The sequence below is a fragment of the Rana temporaria genome (genome assembly GCF_905171775.1).
Source record: "Rana temporaria chromosome 8 unlocalized genomic scaffold, aRanTem1.1 chr8a, whole genome shotgun sequence".
Lineage (NCBI taxonomy): Eukaryota > Metazoa > Chordata > Amphibia > Anura > Ranidae > Rana > Rana temporaria.
In genome coordinates this window covers 1-22,914 of record NW_024404473.1, presented here as the reverse complement: position 1 = coordinate 22,914, position 22,914 = coordinate 1, and the positions used below count along the sequence as shown (strand labels likewise).

Genomic DNA, 22,914 nt, shown 5'->3' with positions numbered 1-22,914 from the left:
TCAGATACTACATTGTGGATTGGAGTTTTTTGCACGCCTGATTCTAGTCTAATAAATGTAACGTTGTTTTATCACCTCGGCTCTGTATTTCTTTCTTGTTATTGGAGAAGCCTCTGGGGGTGTGGCCCCGGGTCCCCGGAGAGGAAACTGAACTCTGCAGCAGGAATAGTGCAAGCCGCTCTACAGAGGGGGGGAGGGGGAATATCGATCGTCTCCCCTGCAGATCGTTACATAGAAATGAAGGGTCTGTAATTCCTCTCATAGGAGACAGAAAATCAACCAAAACTCCAGAGAGATCACATGATACAAATGTTATACATGGAGGAAAATAAGTATTTGACCCCCTTAGTAGTTGGGGGGAGGTTCCTTAGTAGTTGGGGGGAGGTTCCTTAGTAGTTGGGGGGAGGTTCCTTAGTAGTTGGGGGAGGTTCCTTGTTGGGAAGCAACTCTTCTTTTCAGATCTTCTCTAAATCCTCGAAGTTTCAGCTCCTCCTCCATACATTTTCTATGGGATTAAGGTCTGGAGACCGGCTAGGCCACTCCATCACCTTCATGTTCTTCTTCTTGAGCCCCTCCTTTGTTGCCTTGGCGATATGTTTTGGGTCATTGTGATGCTGGAAGACCCGTCCCCCACCCATCTTCAGTGTTCTGTCTGAGGGAAGGAGTTTCTCCTCCAAGATCTTACAATCCGTGGCCCCGCCCATTGGCCCCTCAATGCGGCAAAGTCGGCCTGGACCTTTATCAGAGGAACCCCCCAAATCCTCATGTTTCCCCCTCCCCCCCCCCCGTGTGACTGTAGGGTCGAGTTGATGCCAAAGAGATGAATTTCGGTCTCATGTGACCTCAGAACTTTCCCCCGATCTTCTCTGACCTCACAACTTTCCCCCGATCTTCTCTGACCTCACAACTTTCCCCCGATCTTCTCTGACCTCACAACTTTCCCCCCGATCTTCTCTGACCTCACAACTTTCTCCCGATCTTCTCCGACCTCACAACTTTCTCCCGATCTTCTCCGACCTCACAACTTTCTCCCGATCTTCTCCGACCTCACAACTTTCTCCCGATCTTCTCCGACCTCACAACTTTCTCCCGATCTTCTCCGACCTCACAACTTTCTCCCGATCTTCTCCGACCTCACAACTTTCTCCCGATCTTCTCCGACCTCACAACTTTCTCCCGATCTTCTCCGACCTCACAACTTTCTCCCGATCTTCTCCGACCTCACAACTTCCTCCCGATCTTCTCCGACCTCAGAACTTTCCCCCGATCTTCTCCGACCTCACAACTTCCTCCCGATCTTCTCCGACCTCACAACTTCCTCCCGATCTTCTCCGACCTCACAACTTCCTCCCGATCTTCTCCGACCTCACAACTTCCTCCCGATCTTCTCCGACCTCACAACTTCCTCCCGATCTTCTCCGACCTCACAACTTTCTCCCGATCTTCTCCGACCTCACAACTTTCTCCCGATCTTCTCCGACCTCACAACTTTCTCCCGATCTTCTCCGACCTCACAACTTTCTCCCGATCTTCTCCGACCTCACAACTTCCTCCCGATCTTCTCCGACCTCACAACTTTCTCCCGATCTTCTCCGACCTCACAACTTTCTCCCGATCTTCTCCGACCTCACAACTTTCTCCCGATCTTCTCCGACCTCACAACTTTCTCCCGATCTTCTCCGACCTCACAACTTTCTCCCGATCTTCTCCGACCTCACAACTTTCTCCCGATCTTCTCCGACCTCACAACTTTCTCCCGATCTTCTCTGACCTCACAACTTCCTCCCGATCTTCTCTGACCTCACAACTTTCTCCCGATCTTCTCTGACCTCACAACTTTCCCCCGATCTTCTCTGACCTCACAACTTTCCCCCGATCTTCTCTGACCTCACAACTTTCCCCCGATCTTCTCTGACCTCACAACTTTCCCCCGATCTTCTCTGACCTCACAACTTTCTCCCGATCTTCTCTGACCTCACAACTTCCTCCCGATCTTCTCTGACCTCACAACTTTCTCCCGATCTTCTCTGACCTCACAACTTTCCCCCGATCTTCTCTGACCTCACAACTTTCCCCCGATCTTCTCTGACCTCACAACTTTCCCCCGATCTTCTCTGACCTCACAACTTCCTCCCGATCTTCTCTGACCTCACAACTTCCTCCCGATCTTCTCTGACCTCACAACTTTCCCCCCGATCTTCTCTGACCTCACAACTTTCCCCCCGATCTTCTCTGACCTCACAACTTTCCCCCGATCTTCTCTGACCTCACAACTTCCTCCCGATCTTCTCTGACCTCACAACTTCCTCCCGATCTTCTCTGACCTCACAACTTTCTCCCAATCTTCTCTGACCTCAGAACTTTCTCCCGATCTTCTCTGAATCATTTAGATGTTCATTTGAGACTTCAGACGTTCTGTACTTGTGTCTTCCTGAGGAGGAGGAAGAATGGTGACTATGACCCTAAGAACTCCATCCCTACAGTCACACGGGGGGGGGGGGACATGAGGATTTGGGGGGTTCCTCTGATAAAGGTCCAGGCCGACATTGCCGCATTGAGGGGCCAATGGGCGGGGCCACGTATTGTAAGATCTCGGAGGAGAACCTTCCCTCAGACAGAACAAAGGGGCTCAAGAAGAAGCACATGAAGGTGATGGAGTGGCCTAGCCGGTCTCCAGACCTTAATCCCATAGAAAATGTATGGAGGAGGAGCTGAAACTTCGAGGATTGAGAGAAGATCTGTAAAGAAGAGAAAATCCCTCCTGAGATGTGTGGAGACCTGATCACCAACTACAAGAAACGTCTGACCTCTGTGCTTCCCAACAAGGACCCTCCCCCAACTACTAAGGAACTTCCCCCAACTACCAAGGAACCTCCCCCAACTACCAAGGAACCTCCCCCTAACTACCAAGGAACCTCCCCCAACTACTAAGGGACCTCCCCCAACTACTAAGGGACCTCCCCCAACTACTAAGGGACCTCCCCCAACTACTAAGGGACCTCCCCCAACTACAAGAAACGTCTGACCTCTGTGCTTCCCAACAAGGAACCTCCCCCAACTACTAAGGAACCTCCCCCAACTACTAAGGGGGTCAAATACTTATTTTCCTCCATTTGTATCATGTGACCTCTCTGGAGTTTTGGTTGGTATTCTGTCTCTATCACCTATGAGAGGAATTATAGACCCTTCATTTCTATGTAACAATCTGCAGGGGAGACGATCGGTACCTCCCCCTCTGTATAGACTTGCAGATCTTCACCTCCCTGGATGTGTGGTTAGGAGCACCTAAGGCTCGCTGCCACTAGGGTGCGCTGACATTCCTAACCTCTGGACTCAGACGCCCAGAAGGGGGAGGAGCCTTTCTCCTGAAACGCGTCGATGTATTCGAGGTTCTCAAGCAGTCAATATTTGAAAGGGACCCCCAAGTGAGATGAACGGTGGTAATAAGCACTGCTGAGCGCACATCCGGGAATTGTGTATCAGAGAGGTAAGTAGGCGAGGTCCACACATTGTACTCCGCGTGTGCCGCGCATCCCATTGGAACACAGAGGCAGGTCCCGATGTGACATTGGGTATGCAGGGCCCCGCCCCCATTAGGGGGTTTTGCTTCTTCCCCTCGTGGGCGGGTCTGTCTACATTTATCAGTGATTCTCACTACCCATGGAGAAAACGGTGTAGATCAGTTGTGATCCTGCCAGAAACCCACTGATCTCCTAACTTCCTGTGTCTTTGCTGCATTGAAGCCCCAAGTAGTGTAATCAGCTCTGCCGCACTACAAATCCCCTCCCCCCACATTATAGAGATATAATGGGAGGGAGGTGTTGTGTGTTTTCCTCTCCATTCCATCTTAGACCAGCAGTATGGACAGAGCCGTGCTACACTTTGGGCCAGGCGGACTCTTTCCCAAACATCTCCTAACCACAGGCACCCACCGATCGGGAGAGGAGGGGCGCCGAGGAATACACCGATCGGGAGGGGCGCGGAGGAACACACCGAGCGGGAGAGGAGGGGCGCGGAGGAACACACCGAGCGGGAGAGGAGGGGCGCGGAGGAACACACCGAGCGGGAGAGGAGGGGCGCGGAGGAACACACCGAGCGGGAGAGGAGGGGCGCGGAGGAACACACCGAGCGGGAGAGGAGGGGCGCGGAGGAACACACCGAGCGGGAGAGGAGGGGCGCGGAGGAACACACCGAGCGGGAGGGGAGGGGCGCGGAGGAACACACCGAGCGGGAGGGGAGGGGCGCGGAGGAACACACCGAGCGGGAGGGGAGGGGCGCGGAGGAACACACCGAGCGGGAGGGGAGGGGCGCGGAGGAACACACCGAGCGGGAGAGGAGGGGCGCGGAGGAACACACCGAGCGGGAGAGGAGGGGCGCGGAGGAACACACCGAGCGGGAGAGGAGGGGCGCGGAGGAACACACCGAGCGGGAGAGGAGGGGCGCGGAGGAACACACCGAGCGGGAGAGGAGGGGCGCGGAGGAACACACCGAGCGGGAGAGGAGGGGCGCGGAGGAACACACCGAGCGGGAGAGGAGGGGCGCGGAGGAACACACCGAGCGGGAGAGGAGGGGCGCGGAGGAACACACCGAGCGGGAGAGGAGGGGCGCGGAGGAACACACCGAGCGGGAGAGGAGGGGCGCGGAGGAACACACCGAGCGGGAGGGGAGGGGCGCGGAGGAACACACCGAGCGGGAGAGGAGGGGCGCGGAGGAACACACCGAGCGGGAGAGGAGGGGCGCGGAGGAACACACCGAGCGGGAGAGGAGGGGCGCGGAGGAACACACCGAGCGGGAGAGGAGGGGCGCGGAGGAACACACCGAGCGGGAGAGGAGGGGCGCGGAGGAACACACCGAGCGGGAGAGGAGGGGCGCGGAGGAACACACCGAGCGGGAGGGGAGGGGCGCGGAGGAACACACCGAGCGGGAGAGGAGGGGCGCGGAGGAACACACCGAGCGGGAGAGGAGGGGCGCGGAGGAACACACCGAGCGGGAGAGGAGGGGCGCGGAGGAACACACCGAGCGGGAGAGGAGGGGCGCGGAGGAACACACCGAGCGGGAGAGGAGGGGCGCGGAGGAACACACCGAGCGGGAGAGGAGGGGCGCGGAGGAACACACCGAGCGGGAGAGGAGGGGCGCGGAGGAACACACCGAGCGGGAGAGGAGGGGCGCGGAGGAATACATGCGTTTCCAGCAGCGTACTCATCATGGCCCTTTATGGGGGGGGGGGGGGGGGTGGAATCGGGGAGTCGATCTCGTGGTTGGAGACCCACCTCCTGGGCCGTGAGCCAACCTTTGAAGGGGTTACTTCTCCATCTCCAGCCAATCGGGTGAGAGACACTCTCGTGATTCTCCCGCCTCCGTTCCATTAGTGAACATGACCACACGGGCCGTCCGAATACCTTCCCCCCTCCCAAACCATCACTGCAGGCGTGACGTCCAATAGGATCATACGGTCTTCTTTAGGGGTCAATTGGTGGCTCTCCAACTGTTGCAGAACTACAAGTCCCATGAGGCATTGCAAGGCCGACAGTTACAAGCATGACTCCCGCCAGTTTGAGACCCCCCCCCCCCACCCAAGTGGATGTAAAGCCCTCTCATCCTGCCATAGTGCTGATCTATAAGGATATAGACGCCTCCTCCATGTGTCCTTACCTGTCACATGTCTCCCCTCTGTCTGTAGACTGCAGATTCTGTGGGTGGAGTCGTGATGTCTGGAGCTCGGTGGGTGGAGTCGTGATGTCGGTAGACTCCCCGCCCTCCTCTACACTCCCCTTGTCAACATGCATTTTGTCCTGTGTATTACTTACACTGACTTCTGCGATGATCACTAACATCCAATCAAAATCCAGAAAAGTAACCACATGACTTCAGAAAAGGGGTGGGAAGTGAAAAATGAATGCCTGTCTCCAGGCTAGTGTATGAGATATGTAAATCACCCGTCACTCACAGCAAGGGGGAAGAAGGGACTAAGGTTTTCCTCTCACTGAACAATAAAAGAGGATTGCTCAGAGCTGGATTAACTCTGTGTGGCAAGACGGGGCACAGATGATAGGAAATCTTATACTCTGTGGGGGTGTACATCCACTCTAAGGGTAAATATTTCGGCTCCTGGCTTGCCACATGCGGGGCCCTCGTCAGATTTCCATACATGAGATATGTAAATCACCCGTCACTCACAGCAAGGGGGAAGAACGGACTAAGGTTTTCCTCTCACTGAACAATAAAAGAGGATTGCTCAGAGCTGGAATAACTCGGGGCACAGATGACAGGAAATCTTATACTCTGTGGGGGTTACATCCACTCTTTCGGCTCCTGGCTTGCCACATGCGGGGCCCTCGTCAGATTTCCATACACACACAAGGGAGCTGTGGAAAAACCTTTAATAAATAAAACGTGATACAAGTGGATGGGGGACAATGTGAAATGGACCAATCATTTTGCTATATCCGTCGGGCCGTGGATCATCATGTGTTTGTTGAGAACGGACTTTGCTATGAAATGTTTGCCGCAGACGTGGCACCCAAAGGGCCTTTCCCCCGAGTGTTTCCTCTCATGCATGGCCAGCTCCGTCTTATTAAAGAAACATTTCCCACACGTAGAGCAGAACAAAGGCAACGAATGTGTTTTCTGGTGCTTGGCCAGGGAGGTCTCGCTGTAGAAACACCCCCCACACACGGGACAGACGCACAGCTTGAGGTCGGTGTGGATGACTTGGTGTTTGACCAGGAAGGACATCTCGGTGAAGCTCTTACCACACAAGGAACAGATAAAGAGCTTACTCACGGTGTGGATGACTTGGTGGCGGGCAAGGTCCAAGTTACTGGAGAATCCTTTAAAGCAGCTGGGACAATGGTAGAGGATCTCCATGGAATCTTCCTTCTGCCGGACGCTATACAACGAGGAATTGTCAGAAGCCTTCTCTGGCGCCTTGTCCCTTGTCTCTACTTTATAGGATGTGGTCTGCGCCGCGCCCTTTGAGGGTTGCTCAGGTGTAGGATTGGCCTGCTGAGAAACGTCCGACACATTGCGAAAAGCTACTGGCTCCTCCTTGATGTGGGCGGCTGTGGAATGTCCCTGATCACCGGGGGTAGAAATGATGGGGGTGGGTGGATCCGCTTCCTCAGCTGGTACAGTCTCCACCTTAATGTGGCAATATGCCTGTGGGGTTCGGTCTTCGCCCTCACTGGGAATTTTCACTTCTACATACATCTGGGGTTCTTCCTTAATGCGAACACAACTGTATGCAATTTGGTTTGAAAAGTTCTTACCGGCAACGCCGTCGTCTTCATCGGACACGGGCTCCTGTTTAATTCGGATTGGAAAACCTTTCATTGAGCTCGTAGTTGTGGCTACTTTACACGGGTCTTTGCCCTTTGGCCCCGTATGTCCTTCATACGGGTCTATGCGCTCCATTCCTGGTCCTCTTTTATACGGGTCAATGCCCTTCGGCCCTGTATCTCCTTCATACAGGTCTATGGCCTCCGACCCTGTATCTCCTTCATACGGGTCAATGCCCTTCGGCCCTGTATCTCCTTCATACGGGTCTAAGCCTTCGGGCTCCATGTCTCCATGATAAGGATATATGATTTCAAGCCCCATGTCTTCATAGGAGTCGATATCCTGTGGCCCTGTGTCTTCATAGGAGTTGATATCCTGTGGCCCTGTGTCTTCATATGGATGTATGCCCTGTGGCCCTGGGCCTTCTTCATATGGATGTATGCCCTGTGGCCCTGGGCCTTCTTCATATGGATGTATGCCCTGTGGCCCTGGGCCGTCTTCATATGGATCTATGCCCTGTGGCCCTGGGCCGTCTTCATATGGATCTATACTCTCCGGCCCCTCATCAATAACCATACTATCGTCTGTTTCAGTGTCTGATGTCACCATGGGGAAGTAACGATCTCCAGAATCAGGTTGGTTCTCACAGCCATCTGACAGAAACAAAATGTACTCAGTTATTGGGGTTCATTTTCAGGAAACATCAAGACAAACATAGATCTTTACAAAAAAAACAATAAAAAGATAAAATAAAACCTTATATATTAAGAAAACAGAACGACTATTCTGTATTTTTCCTCCCATCACTTTTAAATATACAATGATTCTAAGACCTTCATGACAGAAGTACGGAACCCTTTGCTGGCAGAAGACCACCATGATCTGTAGATGTGGGATTAGACTCATCTAGAAGGTTCTCTAGTCCTAACTAGGAGTTCAGTCTTTGGAACTGACAATCATACAATCAGAAAATGAGGATTTTACTTGGAGTATCTCAGGATACAGCAGATATAGATATTCATGACTACCTGGGTTATGCTGCCACCTTCAGGTGAATGGACACCGCCCAGGTATAAGCCCTCCCAGCAAGCAATGAGGAACAGAGAAGAGTGGAGGGATCTCCGTGTCTTGTGATATATTCCAAGAAAGGGATTTTTACAGGTAACTCTAAATTTCTTAATGGAGAAATCACAGGACACAGAGGAATCCATACATGTGACTACTTGGGATGTCCTAAAACATGGAAGATAAAAGAATGGGCAACACGGCCAAAAACAGAATAAGGGAACCCCTTATTACCAGCCACCTGCAAGACCTTCCACCCAAAAGGTGGACATCTACTTGGGAGAATTTAGTAAAATGTGAAGAGAAGACCAGATAGTCGCCCTACAACCTTCAACCAGAGCTTTGCCCAATAATGCAGGAAGCAGCGACTCTCCTGGGGAAATGGTCCTTCATCAGGAAAGGAGGAAGCCTGCTCTGGATGCCACAGGCCTGAGGAATGAGTGGAGAAATCCGCCCGATCCTTACAAACGTCCTTGAGGAATCAGATGTCGAAACGAATCTGTAGAATTCAGATAAACGAAGACAACTCGACCAATATTCAAAAAGTAAAGGATGCTTAAGATGAGGACAAAAGGGTGGCAACAAAATGTCCCGATTCAGGTGGAATGAAGAAACCACCTTAGGTCAGAAGGGGGGGGGGGGGGGAAATCGAGGTCTCAACACCACCTTATCCTAGTGAAGAACCAGGGAAGGTTCCTTGGAGGAAGGTACAGCCAACTCAAGATCCTGTGAGCCACGGTAATGGCCACTAAAAAGACAACCTTGCCCACAAAGGAGCAAAAAGTGGATCTTGGAGAAATTCAAAAGACAAAAAGTCTGAAAAACAGACAGGACCAAGATAAGGTCCCGGGAGGCACACAGGTGGAACAATCCGAACCAAGGAATGAGACACGATGGGTCTTTGAAACAGAATGGCCAAGGCCATGATCAATGGTACTTAAAGCCGGAGAAATCTCCACACCATACTGGAGAAAAGACAAAATGTACTAAATAAGCCTTCTCTATATATGGTGGTACACCTTCCTGCCCCCCCTGTAGGGATAACCCCTCTATCCCTCAGGACTGGTCTTCATCTGCAATGCTAAAAAACAGAAACTGGAAAAATCTGGAAGATTCCAAGGCTTGTCTGCCAAGAGATCTACAATATTGCCATACCACAGTCTTCCTGGCCAAGCAGGTGTGATCAGAATCCCGGGATGTCCTCCACCTTTATCCCGCACAACAGGTAAGGAAGAAGCTGAAGTGTAGGAAAGGCATAGATCAGGAACATCCCGGGTTCAGGACACAAACAGGAAGAGATCCACCTCCGGACCCCGTAGGACCTATTCTCCCAGAGAAAGTCCGCCGGACAATTTTCTACTCCAGAAAAGTGAACAGCAATGGTAAGTTCTGCTAATGACAAGGTCTTCAACTTCTTGTCCCTCATTGATAGTAATGATGTCACTACCATGGCATTTTCTGACTGCATCCCGATGGTGCTGAAGGCAGACAGAACAAAAGAACCAGCCAAAAAATCACCAGAATTTTGATCAGCAACTTCTGCTCCTTGGACAACCACATTCCCTGTACCAAGGGCTTCTCCAAACACCTTCCCAGCTAAAACAGGGCCGAATCCTTCAACAAATTCATTGGAAGGATCTCCTGGCATCCATCATCTACCTGGAACTTCACCTTTCCAGAGCCCGCGTGGTCTTGGGAGTCGGATGAATTGGCTGATCCAAGGACGAATGATACTTGTCCCAAACCAACAGGATCTTTGGTTGAAGAGCCCTGAAATAAACATATGGGGCTATATCATAAGGAGACTATCATCGTCGCCAGCACCCCGAAACAGACCCTTACCTTCAGCCGTGCACCATTGAGGACTAAAGACAACTTCTGAACCTTTCCAGGACCTGCGCTGTCTGCTGGACATTTGAGGTCAGCTTCTCAACTCATTGCTCCTTAAGAAAGCCGATACCCCCCCCCCCGGTTCTCAACAACCCCAAAATCAAAGCCATCACATGTTAGACACTCGGAGTCGAAAGGCCAAACAGCAACACAGCAAACAGGTAGTGGTGGATATTCCACGGTGAACCACGTAAACCGCTGGTGAGGCTGCACCATCATGACCAACTCCAAGATCCTGTGAGCCACGGTAATGACCAGCTAGACTTCATCTTGAATTTCTGTATCTTTAGGGACTTGAGACCCTTGATGTCCAGAACAGGGAGGACACTTGGTTTAGGAACCATAATCAAGTTGGAATAGAAGTCGAAATTTCTTCTCTGCCGCCACAGGAGTGATAACCCCTTGGGACAAGTATCCTTTCCAGAACCGCAAATACAACAGTCTTTTTTTGTGGATTCAAAGATGCCTTTGTGCTAATAAAGCGTGGGGGGGGGGGGCAGTAAACCTCCAGCCTGTAGCCTCTGGACACCACGCTGCAGAACCAATCTATGACTTTCTGAGTCTAGATGGCACATGAAGGCAAATATACATCCCCCTCCAACTGCACAAGTAAGGGTTCCCCTTCACTGTCAAGAGGATTAGCCTCCAGACTTGAAGGACTTGGGGGGTCCACCACTTCTATTGGAACTGGGACTTGCCATCCAAGGGTGGTGCAAACAAGCATTCACCCTCAAAGGGCAGCCTCTGGAGTTTCTTATTGCAGAAAAGTTCCACTGACGAACATTGAAGCCATAGGATCCATTTCATGTGGACACCATGTCCAATGGGAACGTCAAGTTTTCCACTGAGAGACCCAAGGCTGTCCAGGAAGTGCCAAATGGCAAGATACCCTCGGTCCTAATCTCTGGAAGTGCCAAATGGCAAGATACCCTCAGTCCGAGTCTCTGGAAGTGCCAAATGGCAAGATACCCTCGGTCCGAGTCTCTGGAAGTGCCAAATGGCAAGATACCCTCGGTCCGAGTCTCTGGAAGTGCCAAATGGCAAGATACCCTCGGTCCGAGTCTCTGGAAGTGCCAAATGGCAAGACACCGTCGGTCCGAGTCTCTGGAAGTGCCAAATGGCAAGATACCCTCGGTCTGAGTCTCTGGAAGTGCCAAATGGCAAGATACCCTCGGTCCGAGTCTCTGGAAGTGCTAAATGGCAAGATACCCTCGGTCCGAGTCTCTGGAAGTGCCAAATGGCAAGATACCCTCGGTCCGAGTCTCTGGAAGTGCCAAATGGCAAGACACTCTCAGTCCGAGTCTCTGGAACGAAGAATACACTTTTCTGAAAGGGCTCAGAAAACGCCCACTGCTCCAACCAGAGATAGAAGTCTTCAGGAGGGCAAGACCGAGACTTCATTCACCGGGACTGTCAGGGTCCTATTCAAGGAGAAAATGGCGGTCAGGTAGAAGCTGGAGAGCCCACATTTCTTGTAGGACTCCTCCTCCACCGCCTGGTTTGCTGTCTCACATCACTTCCTGTACGTACGGCGGCGGCACTGGAACAGATTTGGGATGTTTAGGCGATTGCCAGGACCCAAATCTCACCACCTTCCAGAAGATGAATCTTTGGCCACTATGGTCTTCTGTATGAGGGTCCCGAATCCTGAGGCCGCGTACACACCATCATTTTTCGGCATGAAAAAAAACAACGTTTTTAAAAAACGTCATTTAAAACGATTGTGTGGGTTTCTTATCATTTTTCGGATTCTGAAAAGCGACAAAAATAAATAAATTGGAGCATGCTGCATTTTTTAACAACGTTTTAAACGATGTCGTTTTTTCGGGTTGTAAAAAATAATGGTGTGTGGGCTAAAATGACGTTTTAAACCCGCGCATGCTCAGAAGCAAGTTATGAGACGGGAGCGCTCGTTCTGGTAAAACTAGCGTTCATAATGGAGATCGCACATTCATCACGCTGTAACAGACAGAAAAGCGCAAATCGTCTTTTACTAACACGGAATCAGCTAAAGCAGCCCCAAGGGTGGCGCCATCCGCATGGAACCTCCCCTTTATAGTGCGTCGTACGTCACCGCGCTTTGCTAGAGCATTTTTTAAAAACGATGGTGTGCGGGCAACGCCGTTTAATGATCAAGTTGGGAAAAAATGTTTTTTCTACATGCCGAAAAATGATGGTGTGTACGCGGCATGAGACTCCTCCTCTTGTCTACAGAGGATTCCTGTTCCTTAACAGCTTCCTCCTCCAGAGGATGTTCCTACAACACCCCCCCCCTTATAAAAAAAAAGGGGGGAGGGGGTAGGGAGAGCACCCCCACTTGTGACTCAAAAACTTACCCTGAAGAGATCGCTGCCCTGGACCTGTAAAGCACTCTTCCAGCGAGGTCATCCAGAGTACGATGCTTGCAGGATCCAGTGCCAACATTACAGGCCGTCCCTCTCCTGCATGGAGTCCAGTTACGGGTCCCTCATGGCTGACAACCTATCTGGATGAAGATCCCCCCCCCCCCCCCCCATGTTCAACAGAGGCCAAAAAATACGGAACTAAAGCCCAAGATAAAGAAAACCTTCAGAGAAACATATGCAGTCATCACCTAGGGACACGAGGCCGAAAGGGTTGTGCCTGGGCATGGAATCCTGCCTTTGTTTGTTCCTTGCCCGGTGGTGGCAGCATAACCTTAGTCACAAAGTACCCCGTGTTCTGTAATGGGCACAAGATCCTCAACACTCATTTATATACAAGGAGAAGACGGAATAAGAACCTTCGACCCATCTCATTACTGACCTCCATCCCTCTCTACCAATCCTCCACTGTCTCCATCCCTCTCTACCAATCCTCCACTGTCTCCATTCAGTGTCCTCCACCCCTCTCTACCAATCCCTCCACTGGTCTCCATTCAGTGTCCTCCACCCCTCTCTACCAATCCCTCCACTGACCTCCATTCAGTGTCCTCCACCCCTCTCTACCAATCCCTCCACTGGTCTCCATTCAGTGTCCTCCACCCCTCTCTACCAATCCCTCCACTGACCTCCATTCAGTGTCCTCCACCCCTCTCTACCAATCCCTCCACTGACCTCCATTCAGTGTCCTCCACCCCTCTCTACCAATCCCTCCACTGACCTTCATTCAGTGTCCTCCACCCCTCTCTACCAATCCCTCCACTGACCTCCATTCAGTGTCCTCCACCCCTCTCTACCAATCCCTCCACTGACCTCCATTCAGTGTCCTCCACCCCTCTCTACCAATCCCTCCACTGACCTCCATTCAGTGTCCTCCACCCCTCTCTACCAATCCCTCCACTGACCTTCATTCAGTGTCCTCCACCCCTCTCTACCAATCCCTCCACTGACCTCCATTCAGTGTCCTCCACCCTCTCTACCAATCCCTCCACTGACCTCCATTCAGTGTCCTCCACCCCTCTCTACCAATCCCTCCACTGACCTTCATTCAGTGTCCTCCACCCCTCTCTACCAATCCCTCCACTGACCTCCATTCAGTGTCCTCCACCCCTCTCTACCAATCCCTCCACTGACCTCCATTCAGTGTCCTCCACCCCTCTCTACCAATCCCTCCACTGACCTCCATTCAGTGTCCTCCACCCCTTTCTACCAATCCCTCCACTGGCCTCCATTCAGTGTCCTCCACCCCTCTCTACCAATCCCTCCACTGGTCTCCATTCAGTGTCCTCCACCCCTCTCTACCAATCCCTCCACTGACCTCCATTCAGTGTCCTCCACCCCTCTCTACCAATCCCTCCACTGACCTCCATTCAGTGTCCTCCATCTCTCTCTACCAATCCCTCCACTGACCTCCATTCAGTGTCCTCCACCCCTCTCTACCAATCCCTCCATTCAGTGTCCTCCACCCCTCTCTGCCAATCCCTCCACTGGTCTACATTCAGTGTCCTCCACTGGTCTACATATAGTGTCCTCCACCCCTCTCTACCAATCCCTCCACTGACCTCCATCCCTCTCTGCCAATCCCACCACCGGGCTCCAGTCAGTGTCCTCCACCCCTCTCTGCCAATCCCTCTAATAACAACCACCTACAAAGCCATCAACAACGCTACCGCCGGCTACATCACCAACCTCATCTCCTAATAGCCAATTGTTGTTCTCCGCTTTTTCCAGAACCTCCTGCTCTCTATGTCTTTTGTCACCTCCTCCAATGCTCACCTCCAGGACTTCTCCAGAACCTCTCCTATCCTCTGGAACTCTCCCCCCTATCCATCTGGCTCCTTCTGTCCATCTTTAGGTGATTCCTTAGGGTTAGGAAACCTTTCCCACCTCCACCCAACAATTTACCTTCATCAGTCCCCCACAGTTATTTCCTTTTGTATCACATGCTCCTCCCTATTAGATTGTGAGCTCTCAGGGGCAGGGCCCATCTAGCCCTCTTGTATTGAACTGTATTGGAACTGCAAGGTCTTCCTTTATACTGTAAACTATTGGCAGTATATAAATGGTGTAGAAGAGTGAAAACAAAGTGACAGTTCTGCTTCTCTCTTACCCGGTGATGTGAGGGGCGGCTGATTGTCCATCATGACGTCCTTGTAGAGATCCTTGTGTCCTTCTAAATACTCCCACTCCTCCATGGAGAAATAGACAGTGACATCCTGACACCTTATAGGAACCTGACACACACAATGATACAGTCACCATCCAGACACACCCCTTGTCTGTTACTGGATAATGTCCCAGAATCCTCCTCACCTCTCCTGTCAGCAGCTCAGTGATCTTATTGGTCAGTTTCAGGATCTTCTCTTCGCTCCTCTCAGATGGCGAGGAATGAGGCGGAGGAACGAATACGCTGTTCTGCTTCCGACAGAATCCTTCCACCACCTGAAGTCTGTTGCTGATGGTTGTGCGTCCGCCGGGCTTCTTCACAACGATATAATCCTACAAAATAAAATGAATTTATGAACACTGAAGTGCTTCACACCCCCCAGGCACAGTCCTTTGTACACACGGACGGGATTTCCGACAGGAAAACGGCGACGCAGCTTTGTCCTGGAATCCCGGTCGTGTGTATGCGCCATCGCAGTTTTCCCCAAAAAACGCCGGGCAAAAGTTCACCGTTTTTTCCGTCGTGGTTCTCCTTTTTTGTCCGGCGGTTTTTGGGCAGTTTTCCCGTCGGAAAAACTACGAGGAACATACACACGGCCGGGATTCCCAACCAAAAGCTCTTTCCGTTGGGAAAACTCATCGTGTGTACGAGGCTTTAGAAGAGTTCTATGCTCCCGCCTTCAGGTGACTAGACCCTAGCAGACCCCCCATATAACCCCCCACTCCCGGTATTGTGTGGAAGGCCCCCTCCAACAGATAACGCCTGGAGTGGAAGATCTCTCCTTCATTAGTAGGACCCCAGTGATAAGAGTAAGACACTCGTCATAGGGTGACAAAGGTCTATGAAAGGTTCCCCCCCCCCCAAATCTTCGTTTCCAAGCCCAAATCTGGCCCCCAGTTTCATTGCAAACACTTGGTACCAAGTCCCCCTCGCAGTGATGGGGCGCTCTCAAGTGGGGGTGTCTATCAGAATGTCATCTCCCAGGGGTACAAGTTAGGGTTCATTCTCCTCCCCCACCATCTCAAAAGCCCTAAACCGACCTCATGAACCTTTCAAATTAGTCGCTCAGACTATGAACCCAGCCTGCCTAGAGCCGCCAGAAAACCACTCAAGAATTCTGTAATGAATTATCAACAAGATCAAAAACATTCGGGAAATAATTCAACAGAAAAAAAAAACCCCCACACAACAAACATCACAAAGCAAGAAGAGGAAATCAATACAAATATTCTACAATTTCTCGCTGGTCCCGATCACCAAAAACATCATCAGAAGTCCCTGAGAGAGAACATCACCCCCCCCCCCCCCATAACACATCTCATAAACCAATCGTTCAAAGAAGGGATTGTTTTCCGATCTCCCTCAAGCAAGGCATAATCAAACCCCTCCTAAAGAAAACTCAACCCCAAAGACCTCCAAGACCCCCAAGACCCGAACTACCGCAGACCGGGAACACCGTCTCCAACATCCTGGAGAAAGCGGCAGTACAACTCCCTTCGGACTCCTGGAGCCGCTACAATCGGGTTTCCGGCCAGGCCACGGGACAGAAACGGCCCTTCTCAAAGTAAGGGATGGCGCCCTCGAAGCCGGAGAATCGTGTCTCCTGGACCTCAGTGCAGCTTTCCACACTGCTCAATCGTCTCACAGAAGTAGGCGGAGTCACAGACTCGGGATCTACCCTGGATCACATCCTTCATGGAGCCGCTACAATCGGGTTTCCGGCCAGGCCACGGGACAGAAACGGCACTTCTCAAAGTAAGGGATGGCGCCCTCGAAGCCGGAGAATCGTGTCTCCTGGACCTCAGTGCAGCTTTCCACACTGCTCAATCGTCTCACAGAAGTAGGCGGAGTCACAGACTCGGGATCTACCCTGGATCACATCCTTCCTGGAGAATCGATCCCAGACAGTGAAACGCGGAGGCTTCATCTCGGAGACGCGCACCATTTCTTGCGGAGTCCCTCAAGGATCGCCCCCGTCACCCGTGCTTTTCAACATCTACCTCCGCCCACTCCTCATAATCATCAGCAAACAGAATCTCTGCACCACTCCTACACTGACATTGATCGATGATTGGATGACGGAGAGCTCCCTGGCATTGATCGATGATTGGATGACTGAGAGCTCCCTGGCATTGATCGATGATTGGATGACAGAGCTCCCTGGCATTGATCGATGATTGGATGACGGAGAGCTCCCTGGCATTGATCGACGATTGGATGACTGAGAGCTCCCTGGCATTGATGGATGATTGGATGACTGAGAGCTCCCTGGCATTGATCGATGATTGGATGACTGAGAGCTCCCTGGCATTGATCGATGATTGGATGACTGAGAGCTCCCTGGCATTGATCGATGATTGGATGACGGAGAGCTCCCTGGCATTGATCGATGATTGGATGACTGAGAGCTCCCTGGCATTGATCGATGATTGGATGACTGAGAGCTCCCTGGCATTGATCGATGATTGGATGACAGAGCTCCCTGGCATTGATCGATGATTGGATGACTGAGACCTCCCTGGCATTGATCGATGATTGGATGACTGAGAGCTCCCTGGCATTGATCGATGATTGGATGACTGAGAGCTCCCTGGCATTGATCGATGATTGGATGACTGAGAGCTCCCTGGCATTGATCGACGATTGGATGACTGAGAGCTCCCTGGCATTGATCGACGATTGGATGACTGAGAGCTCCCTGGCATTGATCGATGATTGGATGACAGAGGGCTCCCTGGCATTGATCGATGATTGGATGACGGAGAGCTCCCTGGCATTGATCGATGATTGGATGACTGAGAGCTCCCTGGCATTGATCGATGATTGGATGACTGAGAGCTCCCTGGCATTGATCGATGATTGGATGACTGAGAGCTCCTTGGCATTGATCGATGATTGGATGACTGAGAGCTCCCTGGCATTGATCGATGATTGGATGACTGAGAGCTCCCTGGCATTGATCGATGATTGGATGACTGAGAGCTCCCTGGCATTGATCGATGATTGGATGACTGAGAGCTCCCTGGCATTGATCGATGATTGGATGACTGAGAGCTCCCTGGCATTGATCGATGATTGGATGACGGAGAGCTCCCTGGCATTGATCGATGATTGGATGACAGAGAGCTCCCTGGCATTGATCGATGATTGGATGACTGAGAGCTCCCTGGCATTGATCGATGATTGGATGACAGAGAGCTCCCTGGCATTGATCGATGATTGGATGACGGAGAGCTCCCTGGCATTGATCGATGATTGGATGACTGAGAGCTCCCTGGCATTGATCGATGATTGGATGACGGAGAGCTCCCTGGCATTGATCGATGATTGGATGACGGAGAGCTCCCTGGCATTGATCGATGATTGGATGACGGAGAGCTCCCTGGCATTGATCGATGATTGGATGACTGAGAGCTCCCTGGCATTGATCGATGATTGGATGACTGAGAGCTCCCTGGCATTGATCGATGATTGGATGACGGAGAGCTCCCTGGCATTGATCGATGATTGGATGACTGAGAGCTCCTTGGCATTGATCGATGATTGGATGACTGAGAGCTCCCTGGCATTGATCGATGATTGGATGACGGAGAGCTCCCTGGCATTGATCGATGATTGGATGACTGAGAGCTCCCTGGCATTGATCGATGATTGGATGACTGAGAGCTCCCTGGCATTGATCGATGATTGGATGACAGAGCTCCCTGGCATTGATCGATGATTGGATGACTGAGAGCTCCCTGGCATTGATCGATGATTGGATGACGGAGAGCTCCCTCAAACTCAATGGATCCAAAACAGAACTTCTCCTCCACGCAAACCGAAAGACAAAAGCCAAGACTTCATGGACTCCTCCCCCATCCTTGGACAGACCATCCCCCCAAGAACCAAAGTCAAAACCCTCGGAGCCGTCTGACTGCGGCATGACGATGGACGCACAAATAGGATCAGTAGTCAGCGGATCTCCCCCGCCTGCTACGTAGACTCCTCCTCTTCATCCCAGAAGAGGACACAGTGCTAGTGGTGGGAACAATCGTCAATTCCCCGACTCGACTACACAGACTCCCCCTACACGGGACCCCCCCTACACGGGACCCCCCCCTACACGGGACCCCCCCTACACGGGACCCCCCCTACACGGGACCCCCCCTCTACACGGGACCCCCCCTCTACACGGGACCCCCCCTACACAGCGCTCCCTCTACACGGGACCCCCGCTACACAGGACTCCCCCCTCTACACAGGACTCCCCCCTCTACACAGGACTCCCCCCTCTACACAGGACTCCCCCCTCTACACAGGACTCCCCCCTCTACACAGGACTCCCCCCTCTACACAGGACTCCCCCCTCTACACAGGACTCCCCCCTCTACACAGGACTCCCCCCTCTACACAGGACCCCCCCCTCTACACAGGACTCCCCCCTCTACACAGGACTCCCCCCTCTACACAGGACTCCCCCTCTACACAGGACTCCCCCTCTACACAGGACTCCCCCCTCTACACAGGACTCCCCCCTCTACACAGGACTCCCCCCTCTACACAGGACTCCCCCTCTACACAGGACTCCCCCCTCTACACGGGACTCCCCCTCTACACGGGACTCCCCCCTCTACACAGGACTCCCCCTCTACACAGGACTCCCCCCTCTACACAGGACTCCCTCTCTACACAGGACTCCCCCTCTACACAGGACTCCCCCTCTACACAGGACTCCCCCTCTACACAGGACTCCCCCTCTACACAGGACTCCCCCTCTACACAGGACTCCCCCTCTACACAGGACTCCCCCTCTACACGGGACTCCCTCTACACAGGACTCTCCCTCTACACAGGACTCCCCCCTCTACACGGGACTCCCCCTCTACACAGGACTCCCCCTCTACACAGGACTCCCCCCTCTACACGGGACTCCCCCTCTACACAGGACTCCCCCTCTACACAGGACTCCCCCTCTACACGGGACTCCCTCTACACAGGACTCCCCCCTCTACACAGGACTCCCCCCTCTACACGGGACTCCCCCTCTACACAGGACTCCCCCCTCTACACAGGACTCCCCCCTCTACACAGGACTCCCCCTCTACACAGGACTCCCCCTCTACACAGGACTCCCCCCCTCTACACAGGACTCCCCCCTCTACACAGGACTCCCCCCTCTACACAGGACTCCCCCCTCTACACAGGACTCCCCCCTCTACACGGGACTCCCCCTCTACACGGGACTCCCCCCTCTACACAGGACTCCCCCTCTACACAGGACTCCCCCCTCTACACAGGACTCCCTCTCTACACAGGACTCCCCCTCTACACAGGACTCCCCCTCTACACAGGACTCCCCCTCTACACAGGACTCCCCCTCTACACAGGACTCCCCCTCTACACAGGACTCCCCCTCTACACAGGACTCCCCCTCTACACGGGACTCCCTCTACACAGGACTCTCCCTCTACACAGGACTCCCCCCTCTACACGGACTCCCCCTCTACACAGGCCTCCCCCTCTACACAGGACTCCCCCCTCTACACGGGACTCCCCCTCTACACAGGACTCCCCCTCTACACAGGACTCCCCCTCTACACGGGACTCCCTCTACACAGGACTCTCCCTCTACACAGGACTCCCCCCTCTACACGGGACTCCCCCTCTACACAGGACTCCCCCCCTCTACACAGGACTCCCCCCTCTACACGGGACTCCCTCTACACAGGACTCCCTCTACACAGGACTCCCCCTCTACACAGACTCCCGAAATACCAGATTTCACACCTACAAGTCGTCCAGAACACGGCAGCCAGACTGGTAACGGGGAAAAAACCTGGGAATCCATCACCCCGTCTCTGGGGACACTCCATTGGCTAACTGTGAAGGATCGGATCCCATTCAAGACCCTCCCCCTCACCCACATGTGCACACAAGGAAACGCTCCTCAATACTTGTGCGAGAAAATAAAACATCACACCCCCAATCGCGTTTCTCCGATCAACCAACCAAAACCTCCACATCCCCGAGTCCCGCTACAAATCGAAGGGAGAACGAAGATTTGCAGCCCAAGGACCCCGGCTACGGAACGTTCTACCCACGGACATCCGCATGGAAGAAAACCATCGGCCTTCCGGAAAAAACTAAAGACCCGCCCCTTGTGAAGGACGGATGGAAACAAGCGCCTTGAGGCGATTCAGTGCGCATGTGTAGCGCAATACAAGTTCCTCACTCACTCTACTGTTATGTCTTCCCACAAACCCTAGGGATCTGCAAGCCACGCAGTGACACCCGTCTTGGGGGTCCCCGTTCCTTTTAGGGGTTTCTACTTCAAGCCGTGAAGGATCAGCATTGGTCCCCATCCCGGGTCTAAAGTCCCTGAAATTCCTTTCATAGGTTCTGCATGGAAATAGGTCAGTCATTGCCGGCTCCTCCAGATGAATCTCCCGACTTATGTGGACACTCCTCCTCCCAGCCTCCAACCGCGGCTCCTCCTCCCATCCTCCGCCCGCCCACGGCTCCTCCTCCCATCCTCCGCCCGCCCGCGGCTCCTCCTCCCAGCCTTCGCCCGCCCACGGCTCCTCCTCCCAGCCTCGCCTGCCCACGGCTCCTCCTCCCATCCTCCGCCCGCCCACGGCTCCTCCTCCCAGCCTCGCCTGCCCACGGCTCCTCCTCCCATCCTCCGCCCGCGGCTCCTCCTCCGAGCCTCGCCTGCCCGCGCCTCCTCCTCCCAGCCTTCGCCCGCCCGCGCCGCCTCCTTCGCCCGCGTCTCCTCTTCCCAGCCTCGCCCGCCCATGGCTCCTCCTTCGCCCGCGTCTCCTCCCGCTTTCGCCCGCGGCTCCTCCTCCCGCCCTCACCCACGGCTCCATCTACCCCCGCGGCTCCTCCCCCCCATCTACCCCCGCAGCTACCCCCCCCCCCCCCCATCTACGCCAGCGGCTCCCCCCTCCCCCCCCATCTACGCCCGCCCGCGGCTCCTCCTTCGCCCGCATCTCCTCTTCCCAGCCTCGCCCGCGGCTCCTCCTTCGCCCGCGTCTCCTCCCGCTTTCGCCCGCGGCTCCTCCTCCCGCCCTCACCCACGGCTCCATCTACCCCCGCGGCTCCTCCTCCCCATCTACCCCCGCAGCTACCCCCCCCCCCCCCCCATCTACGCCAGCGGCTCCCCCCCTCCCCCCCCATCTACGCCCGCCCGCGGCTCCTCCTTCGCCCGCATCTCCTCTTCCCAGCCTCGCCCGCGGCTCCTCCTTCGCCCGCGTCTCCTCCCGCTTTCGCCCGCGGCTCCTCCTCCTGCCTTCACCCACGGCTCCTCCTCCCCATCTACCCCCGCGGCTGCGGCTCCCCATCTATCCCACGCGGCTCCTCCTCCCCATCTACGCCCGCGGCTCCTCCCCCCCCCCATCTACGCCCGCGGCTCCTCCCCCCCCCCCATCTACGCCCGCGGCTCCCCCCCCCATCTACGCCCGCGGCTCCTCCCCCCATCTACGCCCGCGGCTCCTCCTCCCCCCCATCTGGCTCCTCCTCCCAGCCTCCGCCCGCGGCTCCTCCTCCCAGCCTTCGCCCGCCCGCGGCTCCTCCTTCGACCGCATCTCCTGCCTCGGCTCCTCCCGCTTTCACCCGCGGGCTCCTCCTCCCATCTACGCCCGCGGCTTCTCCTTCCATCTACGCCCGCGGCTCCTCCTCCCCATCTACGGTCAGGTCTGTGTATTATTAATAGAGATAAGAGTGATGTCATGTGACCTCCCAGAATCCTCCTCACCTCTCCGGTCAGGTCTGTATTATTAATAGAGATAAGAGTGATGTCATGTGTCCTCCCAGAATCCTCCTCACCTCTCCGGTCAGGTCTGTGTATTAGTAATAGAGATAAGAGTGATGTCATGTGACCTCCCAGAATCCTCCTCACCTCTCCGGTCAGGTGTGTGTATTATTAATAGAGATAAGAGTGATGTCATGTGACCTCCCAGAATCCTCCTCACCTCTCCGGTCAGGTGTGTGTATTATTAATAGAGATAAGAGTGATGTCATGTGACCTCCCAGAATCCTCCTCACCTCTCCGGTCAGGTCTGTATTATTAATAGAGATAAGAGTGATGTCATGTGACCTCCCAGAATCCTCCTCACCTCTCCGGTCAGGTCT

The 22,914-nt window shown here is 53.8% G+C and overlaps 1 protein-coding gene across 3 annotated transcripts; it reads right to left on the bottom strand.

The window, feature by feature from the left end:
- Positions 1–6,363: 6,363 nt before the first annotated feature.
- LOC120921886 (zinc finger protein 691-like) lies at positions 6,364–22,913 on the bottom strand. 3 transcript variants are annotated; one of them, XM_040334382.1, is made up of 3 exons: positions 22,899–22,913; positions 14,946–15,131; positions 6,364–7,931 (listed from the first exon to the last, which is right to left on the bottom strand). In XM_040334382.1, exon 3 carries the CDS (start codon positions 7,885–7,887, stop codon positions 6,433–6,435), a length of 1,455 nt encoding a protein of 484 aa, XP_040190316.1. In that variant the 5' UTR covers positions 7,888–7,931; positions 14,946–15,131; positions 22,899–22,913; the 3' UTR covers positions 6,364–6,432. The 3 variants fall into 3 exon arrangements, with proteins under 3 accessions (XP_040190316.1, XP_040190315.1, XP_040190314.1); XM_040334381.1 differs by lacking the exons at positions 14,946–15,131; positions 22,899–22,913 and adding an exon at positions 14,743–14,778 and having other exon boundaries at positions 6,364–7,628; positions 7,662–7,931; XM_040334380.1 differs by lacking the exons at positions 14,946–15,131; positions 22,899–22,913 and adding an exon at positions 14,743–14,778.
- Between the last annotated feature and the right edge of the window lies 1 nt (position 22,914).

Coding starts and splice junctions, on each gene's coding strand:
- LOC120921886 (XM_040334380.1), bottom strand. CDS start 14,776: ATGATGGACAATCAGCCGCCCCTCACATCACCGG. Junction 7,932..14,742: donor GCCGCCCCTCACATCACCGG/GTAAGAGAGAAG, acceptor TGTTTCTGTCAG/ATGGCTGTGAGAACCAACCT.